Source organism: Scardinius erythrophthalmus (genome assembly GCF_964197995.2).
Source record: "Scardinius erythrophthalmus genome assembly, chromosome: 18".
Taxonomy (NCBI): Eukaryota; Metazoa; Chordata; class Actinopteri; order Cypriniformes; family Leuciscidae; genus Scardinius; species Scardinius erythrophthalmus.
The window spans coordinates 2,224,712-2,245,697 of NC_138238.1; the positions used below are offsets into that span (position 1 = coordinate 2,224,712).

The window sequence follows — 20,986 nt, forward strand, 5'->3', positions numbered from 1 at the left end:
ACTAATATGCAGAATCAGGTTCCAAATCTGCGCAAGATGTCAGCGCCATATTAGGACTTTGGCGGCTTCACTTTTCACCAATGGAAGAGAGTGAAGGGGCGGCGTCCATCTTTTTTTACAGTCTATGAACACGTCCACTGCTCTGATTGGTTTAACTGCGCCGTCTGCTCTGTGATTGGCCAGGGATCGGAGTGAGGGCAGGAAACATGCGGAGCCGAGGCAGGTGGTGCTGAGGAAGACTCAGGTGGACCCGGGGTTGAAGATCTGCGGAGGAAACCTGACCGGGGTGTTTGTTGAGGGCGTGGAAGAGGACGGTCCTGCTCGAGGAGCCGACGGCCTGCAGCCTGGAGACCTGATACTGGAGGTATGGAAGAGACATCACACACGTCTGAGCTGGCCTTAGTGCTGGGCGGTATACCGGTTCATACCGAATACCGGTGTTTATTTTGTTATGATATTAATTTTTTATATACCCACAATACCGGTGTATGTCCCTTAAACAACGTTGGGAACGCAGGCGCGGCGCGACACTGTTTGAGAGGGTCTTTTCACTGTTGCACTGTGGTGATGTACAGCTGTGTGTGTGACTGAGTGTGACGGTGAAGATGGAGAGGTTAAACTATAATTGATAACTGTCAAATTATATTAGAGTGTTTCCCATACATTGATTCACAATATCAACACTGCCAGCCACAAATAGATTTTCCAACAGGCTTTGACATCGTTGAATAAACATGAGCACTGCACGTTTCAAAGTCGAAACGAAAATGTTTTTATATGACACTGTCTGTCTTTAGAAAAGTTTCTATGTTATTTTCACTTAATCTCTTATAATTCGCCTGATAAAGCAGTGTTTATGAGCACCGCTATTTCTGCACCTCTCTGTAAACAGCCTTGCAAACCTGTATTAATAATAGTGTGGAATCTTTCACTCGTGACAGTAAAATAGTGCACTCTAAGTCAATCTACTGCAGCATTTCCTCTCTCGATCAGCAGAGAATGTGGGTTACACCCAGTCAAGCTTGAAAATAATAATAATACCGTCGTATGCGGTAAAACCGGTATAATTTTGAAAAATTCAATACCACTGATTTTTGGTCACTAGGCGGCCTCTACAATACGGTTCCCTGTTGTGATGTCATTTCCTGTTTGCAGTGTAACTCAGTAAGTCTGAAGAATAAGACCGCTGAGGAGGTGTACCTGGAGATCCTGAAACCCGCGGAGAACGTCGTCCTCAGAGTCCAGAACCGACCCGAACACTTCAGGAGGGTCAAAGACGCACCAGGAGACGGTTTTTACATCAGGTAACGGACTGAAGCTTTGAATGGAATATAGAATCAATCATCCTTGATTCTGATTGGTCACTTGTTGCATTTTGGGGTCAGATATTTGTGTATGATGACATTAAACTGCACAATAATTTTGTCCTTCTTAGAAAATGTTTGCATATTTATTTATTTTCTTCATGACCCTGTCTGGGTTAATCATGTGATTTATGATCAGACCGTTTCCTTTGAACAATAAATTAATTTAAACATTAAGTTTCATAAAGGCCACATCGTGAAATCCCCACATGTATTATTTTTAGTGAATGATAATAACTCTACCTGCCACATATACATTTTTACTGTCCACAACAACTGTTGGTTCCTCTGACTGAAATCAATCAAAGCAAATAGGTAAATATTAAGATATTTACTGATATTTACTTTACTATTGTCAAAAGGATTTATATATACATTATATCATCTATATGGCTGCATGATGCTTTGCATATTCTTACTCTTCATCTGTTTGTCTTTCAGGGCTTTATTTGACCATGTTGGTGATTTAGAGCAGGAGTTGAGTTTCAAGAAGGATGATATCCTCTACGTGGACGACACTCTGCCCAGGGGGAATTTCGGCTACTGGTTGGCATGGCAACTGGACGAGAATGCACAGAAACTGATGCGCGGGCATGTGCCCAGCAAGTGCATGTAGGTCTTTATGTGATATTCATGTAATAATTAAACTGTAACAGTTTTTTTAATTCATAATTAAACATGAAAAGTTTACATTTTACAAAGTATCATCATACAACGTAAACATTTTCTTTAATAGTCCCCCTGTAGTTTATCCCTTAAAACTCATCTTTGATCACTAAAATTACATATTTAAATGCAGGGTTCTCAAGTTTTATCAAAAGCTTGGAGTGAGATCACATGCGGTTGGGGGAGGAGCCCTAATGGAGCCCCGCCCCCCAATTTTACCCATTGTTCATAATTAACCAGCACAAATTGAAAATATAACAATTGGTAAATCTGATAAATGACAGAGAAATTCATCACATCAAATATAGCCTACTCTTTAATGTTATATTTATAATATCAAAATTACATTATGCAAATTACAAAAATATAACAAATTGCTGCATATAGTTTGAACAGTGTCTAGTTGAAATGGTATAATGATTTATTGTGTGGTGGGACATTGTGAACAAATAACATATTAGAGTATTATTAAGGTGTGTGTGTGTGTGTGTGTGTGTGTGTGTGTGTGTACACAAGAGTACACACTCCAGCTTATGAAATGTGTTTTGTGTTGTAAGTGTTGGAAAAATACAAATGGCAATTGATATGTTTTGACAGGATATAAAATATTAGAGTACTCTGCTTTAATACATAGCCTTAATGTAACTAGAAAGACTATTAATACAGTATAATATATAATTTAAAATAAAATAAATAAATAAATGTAAATTTATTTAAAATAAAATAAAGAAATACATCTTCATTCCTTCCCATACCCACTAACATTTCCCTTAGTTTCAGATAATGTAAGCTAGCCAAACTGAGCCAAAGCTTCTGGCCTGGTTGCAAAGTAGTTGTAGAGTTTTTGACTGGATCAATAATAATACAATGGGCTATATATTAAATGTTCTAGCCTAAAAATGTTAGACGAGCTTTCTTCCAACTTACTTTCTCCATCATTCACGACGTGTGTTCGCGCGATGTTGTTGGTTACCTAGTAACGAACGTACGGTGGCCGAGAATGTTCCGTCAACTTCCGTGTGTTTGCGTGCCTATTAACGAACGCAATCTGGCCGAGATACGTGCTGGCGGTAGTAAACTTCACTTTGTGTGCCCGCGCCTCGTATACAACGTTATATATAAAGCTTGCAGGACAACTTGGTTGGCATTGCCTTTTCAGCGTGAGAAATACACGGTGTGGCGTGTGAACTGGTTGAATTGCGTGTGTCTCACGGCCAATGCGTGAGACTTGAGAACCCTGTAAATGTTTCTTCCTTGAAAAAAAATGCCTTCATGCCTTAAAATATCTTGAATGTAACTCGACACCCTTGCCTCATTTAGTATGCGTGGTTCTATGAATATGCAAATGAGCCCCGCCTCCACTCACTCACTCAGTCAGCTCAGAGATCCACTGGTTGACGATCACACGTTGATCTGATTGGTTACAAGGTAGTTTGTGACGTCAGAAACACCAGCGATTTCAAAGCGTGTTTTTGAGACTGTCTTTGGTTCACTGCAGTTTTAAGGAGGAAATACTCAGCAATGCTGTCGACTTATGAACTTACACATGGTTTGTCTTTAAGCAGATTAAAAACACCACATAGACACAAACAACATTAAAAGCTGGATTTTCTTCACAGGGGGACTTTAAAAACTTCAGTTCACATGATAAAGCGTGTATGCATCTTATAAGATATGTGTGTGTGTGTGTGTGTGTGTGTGTAGGATGGATCAAGACTCCCAGCGGCGGTACAGCATCACAGACGGTAAGGACGAGAGCGGTTCCGGTAAAACGCTCTCAGCCGCGGCGCGCCGGTCGTTCTTTCGGCGTAAACTCAAACACAAACGCAGCAGCTCTAAAGACGCCCGTGATGCTCCTGCGTTAGACACCGTCAGCACAGACTCAGTGCTGTTCATGGAGGGTGAGCAACGACACACATGTAGCTCTGTAGCGCTAAAACTTCACGCTTCAAAACTTCTTTTCTCATTTTATGTGATGGTGTGTGTTCAGACTGTGTAAGTCCGGCCTATCAGCGTGTGCAGAAAGTGGAATCGGCCAATCGCAGGCCGGTGTTGATTCTGGGGCCTCTTGTTGAGCCAATCAAAGACATGCTGCTCAGAGAGGCTCCTGGGAAATACTGCCGCTGTTTACCTGGTGAGATCTACTCGCATCTGACACGTAATGTCAATTTAAAGAGGTCATGACATAGATTTTATTTTAAATCATTTTAATATGTTCCTTGAGGTTCACTTATAATGTTAATACGTTTTTTGCACAAAACAAATATGCATGTAGAAAAACAATGATTTTTTAAGGCGCGTCAGTAAAAAATGTCTGTTCTGATTGGCTTAAGTCATTAGATAGGAAACGGTATCAACGGCGACTCACTATTGCAAGCAAGGAAGTGTTTTGAAAACATTATCCACATAAAGCCGTCATTTACAGACAAGTGATGCGGTTAGTGATGCCGCTTCTGTCAGATCCACTACAGTCGCCGCTTCATCTCATTTACAACACTGTCAAATGCTCCGAACAAGCATATAACCCTTAAGCCGTTTTTGGAGCTTGAAAGAAAGCTAAGAAACTTGCCGGATGTTCTTTATGGTACAAAGACCTGTTGTATGTCAAAGATCAAAGCACACTGTAATGTCATGACCCCTTTAAAACACTCACCGCATCTTTAGCAGGACTGAGTTCTCACGTTTGCCGGTTCATCATGTTCTCTTGGCTTTGTTCAGAGGGGATGAAGGCGACCCAGCAGGCCATTGAGCGCGGCGTCAAAGACTGTCTCTTCATCGATTACAAGCGCAGGAGCGGGCACTTCGACGTCACCACTGTGGCCTCCATTAAAGAGATCACAGAGAAGGTGAGAGAGACCTCAGACTCGGGTCCTGTCCGGTTTCAGTCCGCCTCAATCTGAACTGATTTCAGCAATATGTTATGTTTTGCTTAAAGACAAAGAAGCGTATTATGGACTAATGTAAAAGGAGAATCACCTCTAATGAGAAAACTCAAAATTCTAACATCTGGAAACATTAAGAAGAAGAAATTAATACATTGCATGAAAAGTATCTGATAAATTAATAAATATATATAAATGACAAAGTAACAAATGTTACAAAACAGTAAAAAAATTAGGAAATTCGGCATGAAATCAATGTTTCAATACCAAAGAAATCTTAATGGTTCTAAACCAATTCTTTAAAATTGTATTTTATTAGTTAAAATAAATATTTACTATATATACAATAGTTACACATACACAATATAATAAATGTGTGTGTATATATGTATTTAATATGATACAATGAAACAATATGCTAGTAAATGTAGCTGTAATGCATGTAGTGTATATATAGTAAATATATTAATAAATCAAATATTATTTATAATAAATATTTTTATTCTCTCTCGCTCTCTCTCTACAATATATTATAACAATAGAATAAATGTAATGTTATTGTAAAATAGATATAGTAATATCATAAATCTCATATTTATCACTGGAAGCACTGTCATTGGTCACCGTCTCTCTGCTGAGGTCACGCTGTCTCTCTGTCTCTCAGGAGTGTCACTGTCTGCTGGACATCGCTCCTCACGCCATCGAGCGCCTGCACGTCGTCAACATTTACCCCATCGTCATATTCATACGGTACAGAAACGCCAAGCAGATCAAGTAAGTGACGTCACGTCTGCCTTTAGATGCTTGCTGGACAAATGCTCATGTCTAATTCATCCTGAACGGCTGTTTTTCCTCTGGTTATGCAGTATTAATGAATCTCGTCACATCCGATAATATTGCATCTTTATATTGCATTGACAACACAATGTCTGATTCTTTATCGCATGACTCGATCGAGTCGGTTCTTTATGAAAACGACTCAATTTGAATCAGTCTGATGAGTCGCTCTACTGAAGCCACACTGAACTCAATGAATCATTGATTACTGCAATAGCGACTCCTAGCAGGGTTCGTACAAGATGCTTAAAGTGCTTGAATTTGTCTTTTTGAAATGTAAGTCTATAAAGAAATGTAAATTTCTTTAGAGAAAATATAATCGTTTCAAAATGAACGCTGCAGTCCGTCTGAGATATAGAGCTATGAGCATGATATTCAGTTTATGATGAGTATATAATACAACTTTCATTCTTCAGGTCAATCATATATTCATGGAAAACAATCAGTTTCAATATCCTTTCAATGGTTACGGGGATTTCCCATTCCTGACAGCGCTGGTCAATGGACTGATCTCTATGAAGTGAAACGTCAGATACCGTATCTGGGCCATTCTACAGAATTGGTTGAAAGTCAGAGTTGGAAACATCTTGAAAAAAATGTCTTTTGTATTTATGCAAATTGTATAATATCCAAGCGCAGTTAATTATCATATTGTATTTTCAGAAAGTTTTGGAAATATTTTTCCTCTCCCCAAATTTGTCACTACCGAAACACAATAATAAATAATTTAAAAAGAAGGCTTATATTGACCTATTAATATTTTATTTGCATTTAACATGTAAATATATTTTTTGCTATTTAAAAAAAAAAAAGTTTTCACAGGTAAATCAATAACTTTTTACAATTTTAACAATATTTCAAGTGTAATTTATAAGATTTGTTGTATTTTGAATTCAATCTTTCTTTGTAAAAGGCATAAAGTTAATCATATATCATATAAAAATAAAATAAATGTTGTTTTTTTTAACTTCACTTTTTAAAAGAAAACAAAAATATATTTTTAAAAACAACAATGGACAAACATAAACATTTCAATATCATTTTTGAAATTTAGGCGTTAGGGTTCGGGACAGCCACCTCCCAATTGAAAGTACCCAATAGATGATGATTTTATATATATTAAGCTTACTGATATTTTAAATATTATTGTGGGATTCAATAGATAATAGAAGGATCTTTGTAAGCATCTAAAATTTGATTACTTAAATGCTTTTTAAATGTGTTTTTTGGTTGTGGGACAGCAGTTTGCACCAGTTCTGTAGAATGGCCCATATATGTAATTTGAGTAAAAAAATCTAATAAATAAAGATATTGCTTGATAAGTACTGATTGTAGTCCTTGAAATCCACAAAAGTAGTGCTTGAAAAGTCCTTGAATTTCATTTGACCGAATATGTACGAACCCTATAGCAATCATCAGCTGTGCTTTTTCAGATGTGTTTGACTAGTGTGCGGTCTGGCAATAGTTGTGTGTCTGTACTCAGTGTGTGTGTGTGTGTGTTGTTGACTCAGGGAGCAGAAAGACCCTGTGTATCTGCGGGACAAAGTGTCACAGAAACATTCCAAAGAGCAGTTTGAGTCGGCGCAGAGGATCGAACAAGACTACAGCAAATACTTCACAGGTCTGAGACACACACACACACATTTCCACGTTTGACGCACATGTGACGACGACGTGTCAGTGTGTGACTTGTGTTGGTGCTGTTCTGATGCAGGTGTCGTCCAGGCCGGCAGTCTGTCCAACATATGCACTCAGATCATGGCCATCGTGGACCAGGAGCAGAACAAAGTCCTGTGGATTCCTGACGGGAGCACGTGAAGAAAGGCAGATCAACACACACATCTTTCACAATAACTACAATCTCACACTGTTTCAACACTCCACTGCTGTAGGGCTGGGCTCTCATCCAATATTAAGCGTTTAATATTATATATTATTTGGTCGTCTGATTGGAGGATTAGTTTGCATCATCACTCGCAGAATGCTCATTTTGTAATTTTCTGTAAATATGGCTGTTTATTAGTTTATTAGCCCAGCCCTGAACAAACTCTCAGGCGACGATCACACCAGTTAGTGGCGTTTGCGACGTGAGCGAGCAGCAATATCATGTTTTCTCTGTGGTAACACTAATTTATGAGGGCTTTCGTGTAGTTCTTCATGTTTACAGAGTTGTTACATGTTACTTGAACGTTTAACTTCACGCATCTGTCCGATCCAAGCTAGTTCGACACGGACGCTCAACTTTACGGTTAAAGATACTGACTGTTAGGTGTGTTTCCTGATCGCTGTGTTAAAGGCTTCGTTCACCTGTCAGTGCAGATGTTTCGCGGGATGTTTGAGCGGCTCTTTTGCACGCGCGCTGGAAATCCTCCGAAAAGAATGCGTTTTAAAAGCCGAGAGGGGTTTTCTCACTCAAAGCTGTCGTGAATCAGGATGAAGTGCACGAGTTTGTGATGTCCGACAGCGTTCGTCTACATAGCATGGAAAAGAGCAGCGGGAACTTTGAAACGACAGGCGTTTTCGGGTGAACCATTCCTTTAAACTTCAATGTAGCAGTTTCTGTATTTCATTTTCTTTTAAGTGTACTTTTTTTTATTATTTAAATGAGCGATGCAATAATCTGCTGCATGATCATTTTTACTATATGCTCTGATTATTTTTACTGTCCGGTTCGTTTTTTAACTCTAATTTAAATGTGTTTTGTAGGCTTGATAGTGCTTGTATCCTCTTCAGAAACACATGTGCCAAAGGGTTTCCTCTGCTTTGCCTGTATTTTGCACTTGAGTTCAATGGAAAGCTGGACACAAACCTACTTTATTAATCCCAGAATCCTCGTTCAGGAATAGTTAGTTAATCCTCTCTGTAGTGAAACTCAGAGCTTTGGTACTACACTAGTCTTCCTGTTTACCTTAGCCACAGTGACATCACTTCCTCTCTGACCCCCCGATGACCAATGAAACGAGTCGCCTGGTTTAGCTGCTTCAGCATCACGTCATGTTCATCATCATAACTCTGGTGTCTGTGTTTGTAGCTGGAAAAAACCCACGTAATTCCATTTAAAATAGTTTTCCATTATGTTTTATAATTGTATAACACATTGGTACTGCCACATTAAAGAATCCTATGACAAAAACATGATTTTTGTAATTGTTACATTAATAAAGTCTAAATTAAGCACGGTTGTTTGAATGTAATTTCTTCTTTTAGCAGAGTAATTTGAGTCTGTATGTTTTCAGTTCATGGTGACCTCATGGAAAACCTAAAAGGAATTTAAAATTCTATAAAATTCTACAATCTGTGGTGTTTTCATGGTGCAAATTTGGGATAATATGGATTGAAGTTCCTGTGAGGAGTCACCAGATGGCGTCATATCCTCCTTCAGTGTGATCATCATCATGAGGGTTATATAAACATCAAATATCAGGTGAAATATTATTTCTGGACGACGAAAATATCAGATGGCAGAATGAAGATTATTTGTTTTCATGCAGAACAGCTCATGTTGATGCAAATGTGGCTTTTCAAATCTCACTTTTATTTTTAGTAACTTTCCCAGTGAGCTTTTGTAAATATATTTGCATCCTTGTGTGGAATATTAGGTTTTTTTCAACAGATTCCTGATTTTGCTTTACTTTGCCAGAAGTGTGTGGATTCAGACACTTCAACGACGGGTATATATGGAATAAAATCTGAAAAGTAATACATTTAAGATATATGTTAAACAATATAACGCATGCAGGTCTGGTGGTGTGCAATAATTCATCCATTTGTATTCATGATGTGAAACCTTTACTATGTTAAGCAATAACCACACTATCCTTAAATACCATACTGTGGTTACGAGGGTGTGAACCCAGCTTATGGTTATTGACATTAGGGAACCATATGGGAACCACGTTCTCTGTTTGCTGACAATTATGGGGGGTGCAATATAAATGATTTTAACATTGAAAAACAAGTGATTATTGATTGACAAATGAATATTTGTAACAAACTTGTCAACACTCTTAATTTTAAAGGCATAGATATGTACCACTATGCCACATTTCAATATAAAAAATGGGGGAAAAGTGATTTTAAAAGTGTGTGTGTGTGTGTGTGTGTGTATACAGTACCATCAAAAGTTTGGGGTCAGAAACTTGTTTTCTTTCTTTAAAAAAAGAAATTGATACTTTTTTTCAACAAGGATGTTAAATGATAAAAAGTGATAGTAAAGATTTATATTGTTAGAAAAGATCAAACTTTTGAAAGGTAGTGTGTATTGGTACAAAATATTTCTGTTTTAAATATCCTAATGAATCCTGAAAAAAGTTAAAATAAGCAACACAACTGTTCCTAACATTGATAATAAATCATCATATTATACTGATTTCTTTAGGATCATGTGACACTGAAGACTGGAGTAATGATGCTGAACATTCAGCTTTGATCACAGAAATATATAAGAATATTCAAATAGAAAACAATTATTTAAATTGTAATATTTCACAATAGTACTGTTTTTTCTGCTCAAATAAATGCAGGCTTGATGAGCATAAGAGACTTCTCTCAAAAACATTAAAAATAGTAATATTTCCAAACTTTTGATACTGTATACAGTGCGTGAATTAATAACTTTCACGCTACTTTTTCAGTTGGTCTCGCGCATGGCGCATCACAAATGTTTATTTAACTATGTTAAAGACATTTTAAACTAAAGCACAATGTTTTGCGATTCCATTTGTGTTGTGTACGTCAATAATAATTTGATAAACAATGAGAGCAGATTTGCATGTTTTCTTCTTCTCGATACACCACTCGTCATAACACTGTTGCCATGGTTACGTTCTCGGGCTAAAGCGCTTCGCTCGTGCCAATTTAGCGCTCTGACTAACTTGAAATCGTACTTTTTATGGTGACTGGAGCGTTTTGAATATTTAGCCAGTATTTAAGCGCCCACTCCCTCACATAATTCGCCCACGACAATAGATGATATTTTTTTTGAAGCTCGACAGATGTCTGTAAAATAGGAGCGACTGATGGATGTTAGGACTATTCGCTGGGTTTTGGAGACGTTTTGACGGGCATCACACCGACTGACTCCGCCCTCCGGACTCCGGTACCTGTAAATCTGCCCTGAACTCGCCGGATGAATAGACCGGAGCTGAACGCAACACGTTACCGAATGAGCGCGAGGTGATTAGACCGCAGTCTGTCCATCATCAGAAAGCGCACGGGAGATCAGCGTTAGACGCGGTCACGCAGGCTTTAAATCGTGGGAATGTTTTTTATTATTTTTATTTTTTTATCATGATTAAATATCCCCAGCACGACCTCGTTTAAAGACGCACCGACGCTTTTAGAGGAGTAGTGCGTTTTGAGGACGACTTTTCAACTGCGCGTTAGTGGTTGCGTGGAGAACCGAAGAGCGGGCGAGAGCGGAGAGCGTAGCGGGAGGAGAGTGCGCGCACACGGGCACACACTCGCGGGGTGTCCGCCCTGACCAACATGGCTGATCATCAGGTGTGGGGCGCTGAAATCAACAGAAAGACGCTCGATGCTCCCCACTGAAGAAGATGAAGATAACGACGGTGATGAGAAGCAGCTCTCCACAGTAATGACCTATCCAATCGAGCATTCAAAAGCGGGTCCGTCCTCGGTTCGGAAGATGGATGTGATCATCCCGTACACCTCCGACGTGCCCTGTGACCCTGTGAACGGCCAGCGGATGTGGTGGGCTTTCCTCGCCTCCTCCATGGTCACTTTCTTTGGGGGTCTCTTCATCATCCTGCTGTGGAGGACTCTCAAGTACCTGTGGAGGGTGTGCTGCCACTGCAAGGGGAAAAAGAAGGTAAATGACACCTGTTTCTGGGTCAAAAGTTTGGGCAGCCTTCACAGATGTTATCACTCAGGATTTAAAAACCCTTGTTATCTGAACTGAAGACAAACACATTTGCAGACAAACTGGTTAAAAAACAATGGTGTGTTTTTTTTTATTACCCCAGCCATGTATTGGGTTATATAAAAATGTGTTGGGTCATTTTTTACGTCGTTGAGTTATTTTTAGTTACAGCCCAGAAGTTGGTTCCCGCCCTTATGGTTCAAATTTTAACGGTCTGGTGACAGTCAACGGACATCAGTTACTTCACACAATAAAAATACAATTATACTGTAAATAGTATAGCTGCTAGCAGCAATTATCGGGGTTCAAGCACATTAAGGCCTTTAAACACATTTGTAAAATGTATTTATTTAGCAAGCATGTAGCCATTTGGATCATCATAGATGGAAAACATCATTTACAGGCAATCTACTAAAGAAATATAGTAGATTTAAAGCTTTTTATTAGTTATCACGGTTGAGCCAAAAACCTTGGACTATTTTTGCGAAAGTAGGTTTTTAAATGAATAATTTCCAATATTTACCGAACGGTTTGATTGACAGCGGTGGTCCTAGAGGCAAAGTTGCTCAGAACGAGGAGTTCTAGCACATGGTATGAATGTTGTGGGCTTGTGCGAAAATTCCCATGATATATAACCCTTATCACACATGAAAAACTTGAAGGTAGCCGATTTTTTTCAAATTTCTCACAGGCCTCTGGGGCCGTGAGTCAAACAGGCCCAGTGAGTTTCGTTCCCATCGGCCTTGTTAATCTTGTCTGATAGCCGCTCGAACTTAATCGGCCAACAGCGGACATGTTTTTCAAGATGTGCTCGTAGACAATCGCGGCAGCTTGGACAAAGATACCGCATGCCAGTTTTCAAGTCAATCGGACTGACTGTTGCGTAGCTGTTTTCCTTTTTTTATTATTTATTTTACAGCGCCACCAAGTGGCCAGATGCTGCGTCCTTTTTCACGTGACCACAGACCGAGCCCATACATAGGTGTACCGAGTTTGGAGAAATGATCTCATTCTGTTCAAAGATGGATATCTGTTTTTGTAAAAGTGGCCACGGCCACTTCAAACATAGTGGTGTACCATCATGGACGTCAAAAGAAATTTAGACTTTTATTTGATAATTATGACAATCAGACTCCAGAGAATCTTTCTGCACTAGTTTGCTTCTGATGGGGTGAAAAACCTTGTGCTAGTTCTCAAAAGTAGGTTTTTCAAAAAAACAAACAAAAAAAAAGTTTAGGAGTTATGAGCCATTACGTACTTTTGATAGCTGTAGCGCCCCCGTCAGGCCGATTGGGGCAAGACTTGGTGAAGTTGGAGATGGTGTGAGTACTACCAAAGACTATAGAATAACACAAGACTCGTCACTCGTATGGCTTTGAATAGGGAAAAGTGCAATGCTCAATATGGTGGAATAAGTCCCGCCTTCTAAGTGAGAGTCACTGCATGAATTGGATGTTTCCCCATTCAAAAAGATGCGTTTCAAAGAGAGGAGCTTCAAAGATGGCCGCCGAGTGAAATTGTTTAATGGGACTTTGGTACTACAATCCCTTAAAGTTTCAAGTCTACGACTTTTGGACTTCGCAATCACTTTTAGGGGAGAATGCTGATCCTTGGAAATTCTAACAATTACAATAGGGTTTCAGCGCTACGCTTCGTGCTAGAACCCCTAATATATGTTTTAGATATGTCAAAGAAGTGCTCATCACGCGTTCCTCCTTCAATAGTGTTTAAAATCACCTCATAAAGAAAGAAGAGGCTCAAATACAAGAGTTTTCATTCGTGACTCTACATCATATTTGTGCTGCTTCAGAGTTTACATCTCTTTCTTTACTATTATTTTAAAGTGGGAAACAGTCAGAATAAAGAATGAGTGGACGTCAAGCACATTTAATTTAATAATGTATGAAAAATAATTCACTGATGGTCCTTTATTTCTTCTAGCTCAGCTTTTGGAGGTCTGGACACATGCTGTTAAAATATAAACCATGAATGCACTAGAAGTCGCTCTGGATTGAAGTGTCTGCCAATTGTGTGCATAATGTAATTTTTTGCTCACCAAATTGTAAAACACAATGTGAACAAAAACGTCTTGAAGCCTGAAGGTTTATTCAGGTCTTATGTCATTAGAAAAGACAAGATTGAAAGCTGTGTTTGCTAGTCGTTCTAAAGGATTTCTAAGCAGTTGCCAGACATTTGTTCCTGGAAAAGTGTGTGTTTTTTTTGTCCACCAGCAGCTGTAAGAGATAAAATCAACATGAAACACTGTTTTCACAGCCCAGTTTACATTCATAATGGATATTTGTTAGAAAATAATGCAGGGCGGCGCTTGATTTTATCTATGCAATTGATTGGATGGTGAAAAGTGTCTGCATTTGACATATAAATAAAGATAATGGTCATTGATGCTGTCGGCTAGAACAGAAAGTCTTTTCAGAGGTGGAAAAACAAACTTTTGTTTCTTTGTAATGACATCCGCCGTTATATCTTTCACACAGTAGGAAAAAGGCTCTGTTTTGATTTCATGTTGACTTTAGATATTAGAAACAGTTTCAGGAACTGAACGGTTCAGGAACACACACTGCGATTTTATGAACTTGACAATGTTCTTGTTTTGTTTGTTCCTCTGTCTAAACAATTATTGAAGATTAATGAGTGATTTTTAAGCAATCTATTTGAGTATAACCTGTCGTGCAGTCACACCTGTAGCTGCATGAATGCTGGGGGTTTGATAGGAACACAGAGAGAGACGAGAGTCTGTTCTGTTAGGAGAGACGTACGAGAGCTTTGCTTGCGTCTTTTCCCATGTTTGACGTGGAGCCAGTGGTCAGGAATAGGTTGAGTTTTTACTGCCATTGTGTAGTCTGCCCACACACACACACACACCACCCACCACACACACACCACAGCTGTTGCTTTCATTACAGGCCTGTCAAACATAGTTGTGTTCATTCTGCATGAGATTTCAGGAAGCCTTTTTCTCCGTTCCACTGAAACACACAACTCTGAATGAACCGGTCGATTGAAAGTCAACATGATATATCAATATTTATTAACTCTGCGCATTTTCTTAATACATGTTCCTTGTCTTGGTGTGAATGAATCATGTGTAGCCGCGTTTCCATTACCCTTCAAATTGCGCAAATTGAAATTGCGAATTGAAAATACGCCCAATGGAAACACGTCAATTTCGCAAAAACTCACATTTATCGCAAAAAAAGTTTTTCCGCTCGCATGAGGGTTTTTCAGGCAATTCAAAAAAGAAATATTACGCAAAACTGCAATGGAAACAGTTTTTCGCATTTACAGGTCACCTAGATGATGCGGTGTGTTTGGACAGAATACGAGACAGAGCTCTTTATTAAATTCATAAAAGGCAAAAGAATTACAGGAATAATGGATTCTAAACCTCAAATAAATGCCACGATCAAGACCTCGCAGCAGATCTGTGGGAGAAACACCCAGAAACTCCTCATATGAGCCGCTCACAGTATAATAAGGGTCGTTCCTCACCATTAATGCTTGGAAAACACACATACATCTCCTTCCATTAGGCTAATAATAATGGCCAGTGCAGTGGCTGGGATATAGTTCATAAACATACCAACGTGATTTTTGTAATGATTTTACTTATCGCGAGAGGAAGTTTTAGTCGCATAACATCGGTTTCTAGAAACACCGCCATTTCACAATAGTTTTTTATTGAAATTTTGAAAAAATCGCAATAGTTTTGCGCAAATCTGTAATGGAAACGCACATTGTGACTCTTCTAAATTGTGACGTCAAGTATATACCAGACATATGAGGTTATGTTTAGGTGTTTAGGAGTAGGTTCAGGGATAGTACCTTGTTAAAGCAGAACTTGGTAACTTTTTTAACTTAATAAAACTGTCTAGAAATCATTTGGATGGTTAAACAACCTGTTCTGGTGATATTGGTGACTTTCCCCACTCCCCCCAGCGTTCCCAGGCGGAAAACCAACCTTGCAACTTGGGGACTACCGTCCCGGCAAAATAGAAATCGGAAGTCTCGTGAGAAGCGAGAACGAGAACGAGAACGCGCGCGAAACACACGCATGTATGATGTATTACCAGATTACCCACCTCGGTAGACATAGCTCCACACGATACAGTTGGCTTGCTCCGACCAAAACAAACGCACATGAGCAGCGGTAGAGAAGGGGAGGAGGCCGCCGCAAGTGAGTTTTTTACAACCGTGTTGTGAAATATACGCCCCCCCACAGCTGTAGGGGGAGCTCGTGGGGAAAACATGCGACAACAAAAGGGAAAATCAGCGAAGAAGTGACTAGAGTTCGCTAGAGTTGCCGAGTTCTCCTTTAATACAAATACTATAAGTGCATAGTATGTACATGACAAACAGGACAGGATAATAAAGTGCTACCGACATTAGCTATGTTTCAACCCATCCACCTATTTATTTATGCGAATTTTGGAATATCGCATTAAAAAATGCAGGATGGAAACGCTAAGAAATTCCAAAAATGCGCATATAAATGTGTGCACTCAATTGAGGCAGATTTTTTTTTATCCGATAAGAAAACGTGCATGAACTACGATGGAAACACATTTACCTAATAAACCCCCCAATGTGCAACACAAAACTCACATGACTTTGCCTCACCAAAGGCTGTGATTGGATGACTGGACTAACTAGCGGACCAATGGCATCGCAGCATCGTTCGGAAAAGCCTGAAATCAGAATGATTTTGTAAACTGTCTCACACGATTGCGTTCCCAAACACCAGCATCCGAACGCAAGATCACATGACAGCGTTTATCTGACGCTCTGAGACGAAACTCATTTACTGTAGGAAAGAAGAGCCACAGTTTCTTCCCTGATTGCAGCAACTTCCATTTTTATCACTGATAACTTGCTTCAGTTTCCCGGGAAGTGACGATATTGTTCTCTTGAACACATGGGAAGGAAACGCTGCTTCATGTGCAGATGTCCTGAATAGTATTCAGTCATGGGATTAGTCATTTTCTTTAAACTTTGCATATGCATCCCCAAAATCCCCAAAACATTGTAATATTTGTGATTCATTTTATCTATTCAAAATATAATTTCTATATATATAATATTTCTATTGACTTCTAAGTTAAATATGAGCCGCATGGTTCTTCATCGTCCACACGTCCACTGTTCTTAAAGTGATAGTTCACCCAAAATGATCATTCTGATATTATTACTTGCCCTCATATTATTCCAGACCATATTTCTGGTGATGTCACTGCGTTTTGAATTATGGGAGGCACTTCCTGTTTGGGGAACTTCCATTCAAAAAGACTGAAACGAATCATTTCAAATCACAAGGTTGCCCTACAAATAAAGCGGATCCGTCAGTTTGACTGTCAATTTTCCTTCATGATTTATTTTCAGACATCATGAGAATAACATATTACTTGGTATTTTAACGTGACATGTTATAACAAGAATATCTATGGCAAGAGCTCTTTACTTTCTTTTCCTCGTGATTATTTTCTTTTTTCCCTTTGAAATCCGCTGTAAAATTATGAAAAAGGCCAACATGTCCGGCACATCTGTGGTCTGTTCTCCCAGATTTAATTTACGATATATTCCATTAATAATTCACAGGAATGCACGAAGAATCTCTCGTTATTCTCCTCAAATCCTCACGTCTCTCTCCAGGTTTGTTTTCACAGGTAAATGCAATCTATAATCTGTCGAAATGATGGAAATCACTTTGAAATAGCATCACGTAATGCTGAAGTTAATGAACATTTTTGATTAAGGCAACATAAGTTACATAATACAGATAAATATATATTACTATAGTGATATTTAACCAAAGACTTGTGCTTTTGGGGTTATTTGGTCTGTTGAAAGTACCTTGTTGATGCTTTTTACACTTTTAAATTTCCTTTAATGTCTAATGGTTGAAGGGTTAGTAGATTAATGTCATCTCATTGTGACAATTTTTTAACGTATTGCGTTCATAGAGCGAGCGTTTCACTGATTGTTTACAGCTTAACGGAAGTTACACCCATAATTCGCGCAATGCATCTTTGGGCGGAGGAATACGGTGGATAACTTTATATCTTTTTCAGAACACAAAAGAAGACACTGCTTTTCAATGGGGTCCAAAACAACAATTGCAGTGACTTGAGGGCCAGTAAATGATGACAGAATGTACATTTATTTGGGTGAACTTAACACTTAATACTCGAACATGTTTTTGTTCCACAGGGATTTACATCTGGCCGATCCAGTGAACGTAGCATTAGTTGAACCACTCGATCCGTCCATCTTTTCTCACTTACTCTGTTTTCATACATGCATCTTCCTCATTCAATCTGCCATGTCACTCTCCTATAGTGTGCGTGATTCAGATGCTTGTTGCTAAGCAACAGGCGGCATATTCATTATTGAGCTGGGAAATATCCCCTTATGTAATTGTGCTTTTCCAAAGACCACACACACACACACACACCTGTCAGAGTGTGTGATCGGCAGTGTGTGTTTTTATTCACCACAAACACATTTACATGCAGAATCTACAGGCGTCACACACACAATCTGAGCTGGAAATAGAAATCCACAGTCTGGTCTCAGTCTCCGTCAGATGGGATAATGCTGATTGCATTCTGATGTTCAACAGGCTTCTGGTGTTTACTAATTAGTTTTGCTCGCGCATAATTAAAGCATTGATACGCATTATAAATCGCACGCAAAAAACACATGCAAAGGACACATTTTCATTTTATGATGGTTAAACTTTGCAGTTACTCCGTGAATCACATGCGTTCCGAACTGGGAATCACGGATCAACGGTCCCTATTCTTGACTATATGTGACTCTCATGGATGCGCACACCGATATCAATGCTAAAACGATATATTGTGCAGCCCTAATAATAATGTAACTTAATTATTAGAAACCATTTGTAGATTTTTTCCCGAAAAGCCCCATTATAAATGACTGCATTTAAAGTGTAGTAAGCAGCCTACATAGTCAGCTACCTTCTAAGGGGTCATTCATCAGGAGGCGCGTTTCCATTACAGATTTGCGCAAAACTTTTGCGATTTTTTTTTTTTTTTTTTTTTTTTTTTTTTTCTTCCTAAATGTCAATAAAAAACTATTGCGAAATGACGGCGTTTCCATTAACCGATGTTATGCGACTGAAACTTTTTTCCTCTCGCGATAAGTAAAATCATTCCAAAAATCACGTTGGTAGGTTAATGTACTATATCCCAGCCACTGCACTAGCCATTATTATTAATGGAAGGAGACGTATGTGTGTTTTCCAAGCATTAATGGTGAGGAACGACCCTTATTATACTGTGAGCGGCTCATATGAGGAGTTTCTGGGAGTTTCTCCCTCAGATCTGCTTCGAGGTCTTGATTGTGGCATTTATTTGAGGTTTAGAATCCATTATTCCTGTAATTCTTTTGCCTTTTATGAATTTAATAAAGAGCTCTGTCTCGTATTCTGTCCAAACACACCGCGTCATCTACGTCAGGTGACTGTAAATGCGCAAAAACTGTTTCCATTACAGTTTTGCTAAATATTTCTTTGTCGAATTGCCTGAAAAACCCCCTCATGCGAGCGGAAAAACTGTTTTGCGATAAATGTGGGTTTTTGCGAAATTGACGTGTTTCCATTGGGCGTACAATTTCAATTTGCGCAATTTGAAGGGTAATGGAAACGCGGTTAGTGTGGTTTTGCACTTTTTTAATGAGCGCTGTGTTTTTAGAAAGCTGGAACATTCCAGAAACATTGGAGAAGAAGCCCAGTGGACTGGGAAAACCAGCTCTGTGTGAACTGGCCCAAAGGCAGGATCAACAAAAATAACCTCAATTCGCTGTGTTATACAGATAAGGCTTCTCATGTAAAACTGCGGTTACACACACACACACACACACACACACACACACTGAGTGGCAGAAACACTGAGCGACAGCATTGGTTTTCAGCCGCGAAACACACACAAAACACACCAAAAACACTTTGAGATTCACTGTATAAATAGATTTGACAAGAAATCTGAGGTGTAGTTTTACACACTACCGAAGTTATTGATCTCTGAATTTTGGCGTAAAATCATACCCAATATATTATATTGAATTGTCAACTCATCAATTAAGTATTTACCATCGTATATTCTGCATAATTGGATGTTTTTAAATAAACACTGAGAAAAACTACACAAGTTTCAGGGCTGGACGATATGATGATATATATAACACTGATGTGAGTGATCACATGGATTCAGATCTACCTAGTGTATTGTATTTATATTTACTTTATGTAAATAATATTCAAATTTGATTTGACAAAATTCCTGGCTGAATGTCAATATTCATGATCACTGGATCTTTGGTCAGTTGTGAGGAACATTCTATCGAGTCCAACCTTTAGTCTAAACTGATAATCGTTTGTTTTACTCGTGTTTCCACTGTTAAATCCCGTCACTCTCAGCTCTTCTGCCTCTCAGTCCGGCTGAGAAAGTGTCCCTCTATTCACCTTATTTTTAACGGAAATACGGACGCAGCCAGTTGACGGTATTTTGTGCGAGACTTCCGGTCAGGCACTTCCGGTAACTGGCGCGCTGATCACTTTTCACCATATCGGTTAATTAAACAAGTGTTCCTAACAACTAACTCATCGTCATGGCTTCGGGGAAGACCGGGATTGTTTGTGCAGTTAGAGGTTGTCATAAACTGATACAAAAGAAAGGTTTACTTGGAGCAGGAGTGTTTTAATCATCGAAATCATTGACATTTTAATCAGGCGCCCTACGACCAGAGACACACTGGCTGCGTGGCGTTTCTGTTGCGTGGCGTTTTACATGTCTTTGCACACCAGAAACGTGTCTGACGCGGCACTGCTAGGTGACATATGATCCTCATTCATTGGTGATTATATTCGACATAATGGGGAGAGAGTTGTGGAAGGCCTTTAATGTTAAACATATATATAGCAGCAAAGACAACGTCGGCAGTATTGACGGCAAAACAGGCTACAGAATATTTCGTTCTGTATTGACAGGTGCAATATTAGAAAATCGATTTTTTTCATTGCATTTATATCTGCATTTGTCAAAACCTAAAATTTCAAACATCAAAATGTAATTTATTAATATGTATTCATGTAAAATTAAATACAAAGATCTTTTCCTATTCTATTTTGTCTGGAAACGCTTCCAAAACGCTTGCGTGTCGCGTGAAAAATAGGCGTCGATTCTATTTATAGCATGCACGCGTTTTCCGCGCCTGTGAGACGCGCATGTCACGCAGGCAGTGTGCACGTTCTAACCTGTTAACATGGGAGCCGAAATAAAAACGGACACGCAGTGTGTCGCCGGCCTGAGGAATCC

General features: G+C 39.0%; 2 protein-coding genes and 1 long non-coding RNA gene across 8 annotated transcripts in view; 2 read left to right on the top strand and 1 right to left on the bottom strand.

The window, feature by feature from the left end:
- The window catches only part of dlg5b.1 (discs, large homolog 5b, tandem duplicate 1), a 64,381-nt gene extending 55,450 nt beyond the window's left edge, over nucleotides 1–8,931 (top strand). For all 4 annotated transcript variants that reach the window (XM_081393610.1, XM_081393612.1, XM_081393611.1 and 1 more), the window contains 9 exons: nucleotides 184–364; nucleotides 1,156–1,304; nucleotides 1,806–1,976; nucleotides 3,735–3,931; nucleotides 4,021–4,164; nucleotides 4,749–4,876; nucleotides 5,577–5,686; nucleotides 7,261–7,370; nucleotides 7,464–8,931. In XM_081393610.1, the coding sequence (XP_081249736.1) occupies nucleotides 184–364; nucleotides 1,156–1,304; nucleotides 1,806–1,976; nucleotides 3,735–3,931; nucleotides 4,021–4,164; nucleotides 4,749–4,876; nucleotides 5,577–5,686; nucleotides 7,261–7,370; nucleotides 7,464–7,567 (1,294 nt within the window). In that variant the 3' untranslated portion in view covers nucleotides 7,568–8,931. The remainder of the gene's footprint in view (nucleotides 1–183; nucleotides 365–1,155; nucleotides 1,305–1,805; nucleotides 1,977–3,734; nucleotides 3,932–4,020; nucleotides 4,165–4,748; nucleotides 4,877–5,576; nucleotides 5,687–7,260; nucleotides 7,371–7,463) is intronic.
- A 1,421-nt stretch (nucleotides 8,932–10,352) lies between these two features.
- LOC308707290 lies at nucleotides 10,353–12,556 on the bottom strand. Its single transcript, XR_014032151.1, has 2 exons — nucleotides 12,154–12,556; nucleotides 10,353–11,560 (listed from the first exon to the last, which is right to left on the bottom strand). It is a non-coding gene; the product is annotated as an uncharacterized lncRNA (long non-coding RNA).
- kcnma1b (potassium large conductance calcium-activated channel, subfamily M, alpha member 1b) overlaps nucleotides 11,286–20,986 on the top strand; it is a gene marked incomplete at its 5' end in the record, with an annotated part of 97,062 nt that continues 87,361 nt past the window's right edge. For all 3 annotated transcript variants that reach the window (XM_081393614.1, XM_081393615.1, XM_081393616.1), the window contains one exon: nucleotides 11,286–11,579. In XM_081393614.1, the coding sequence (XP_081249740.1) occupies nucleotides 11,286–11,579 (294 nt within the window). The remainder of the gene's footprint in view (nucleotides 11,580–20,986) is intronic.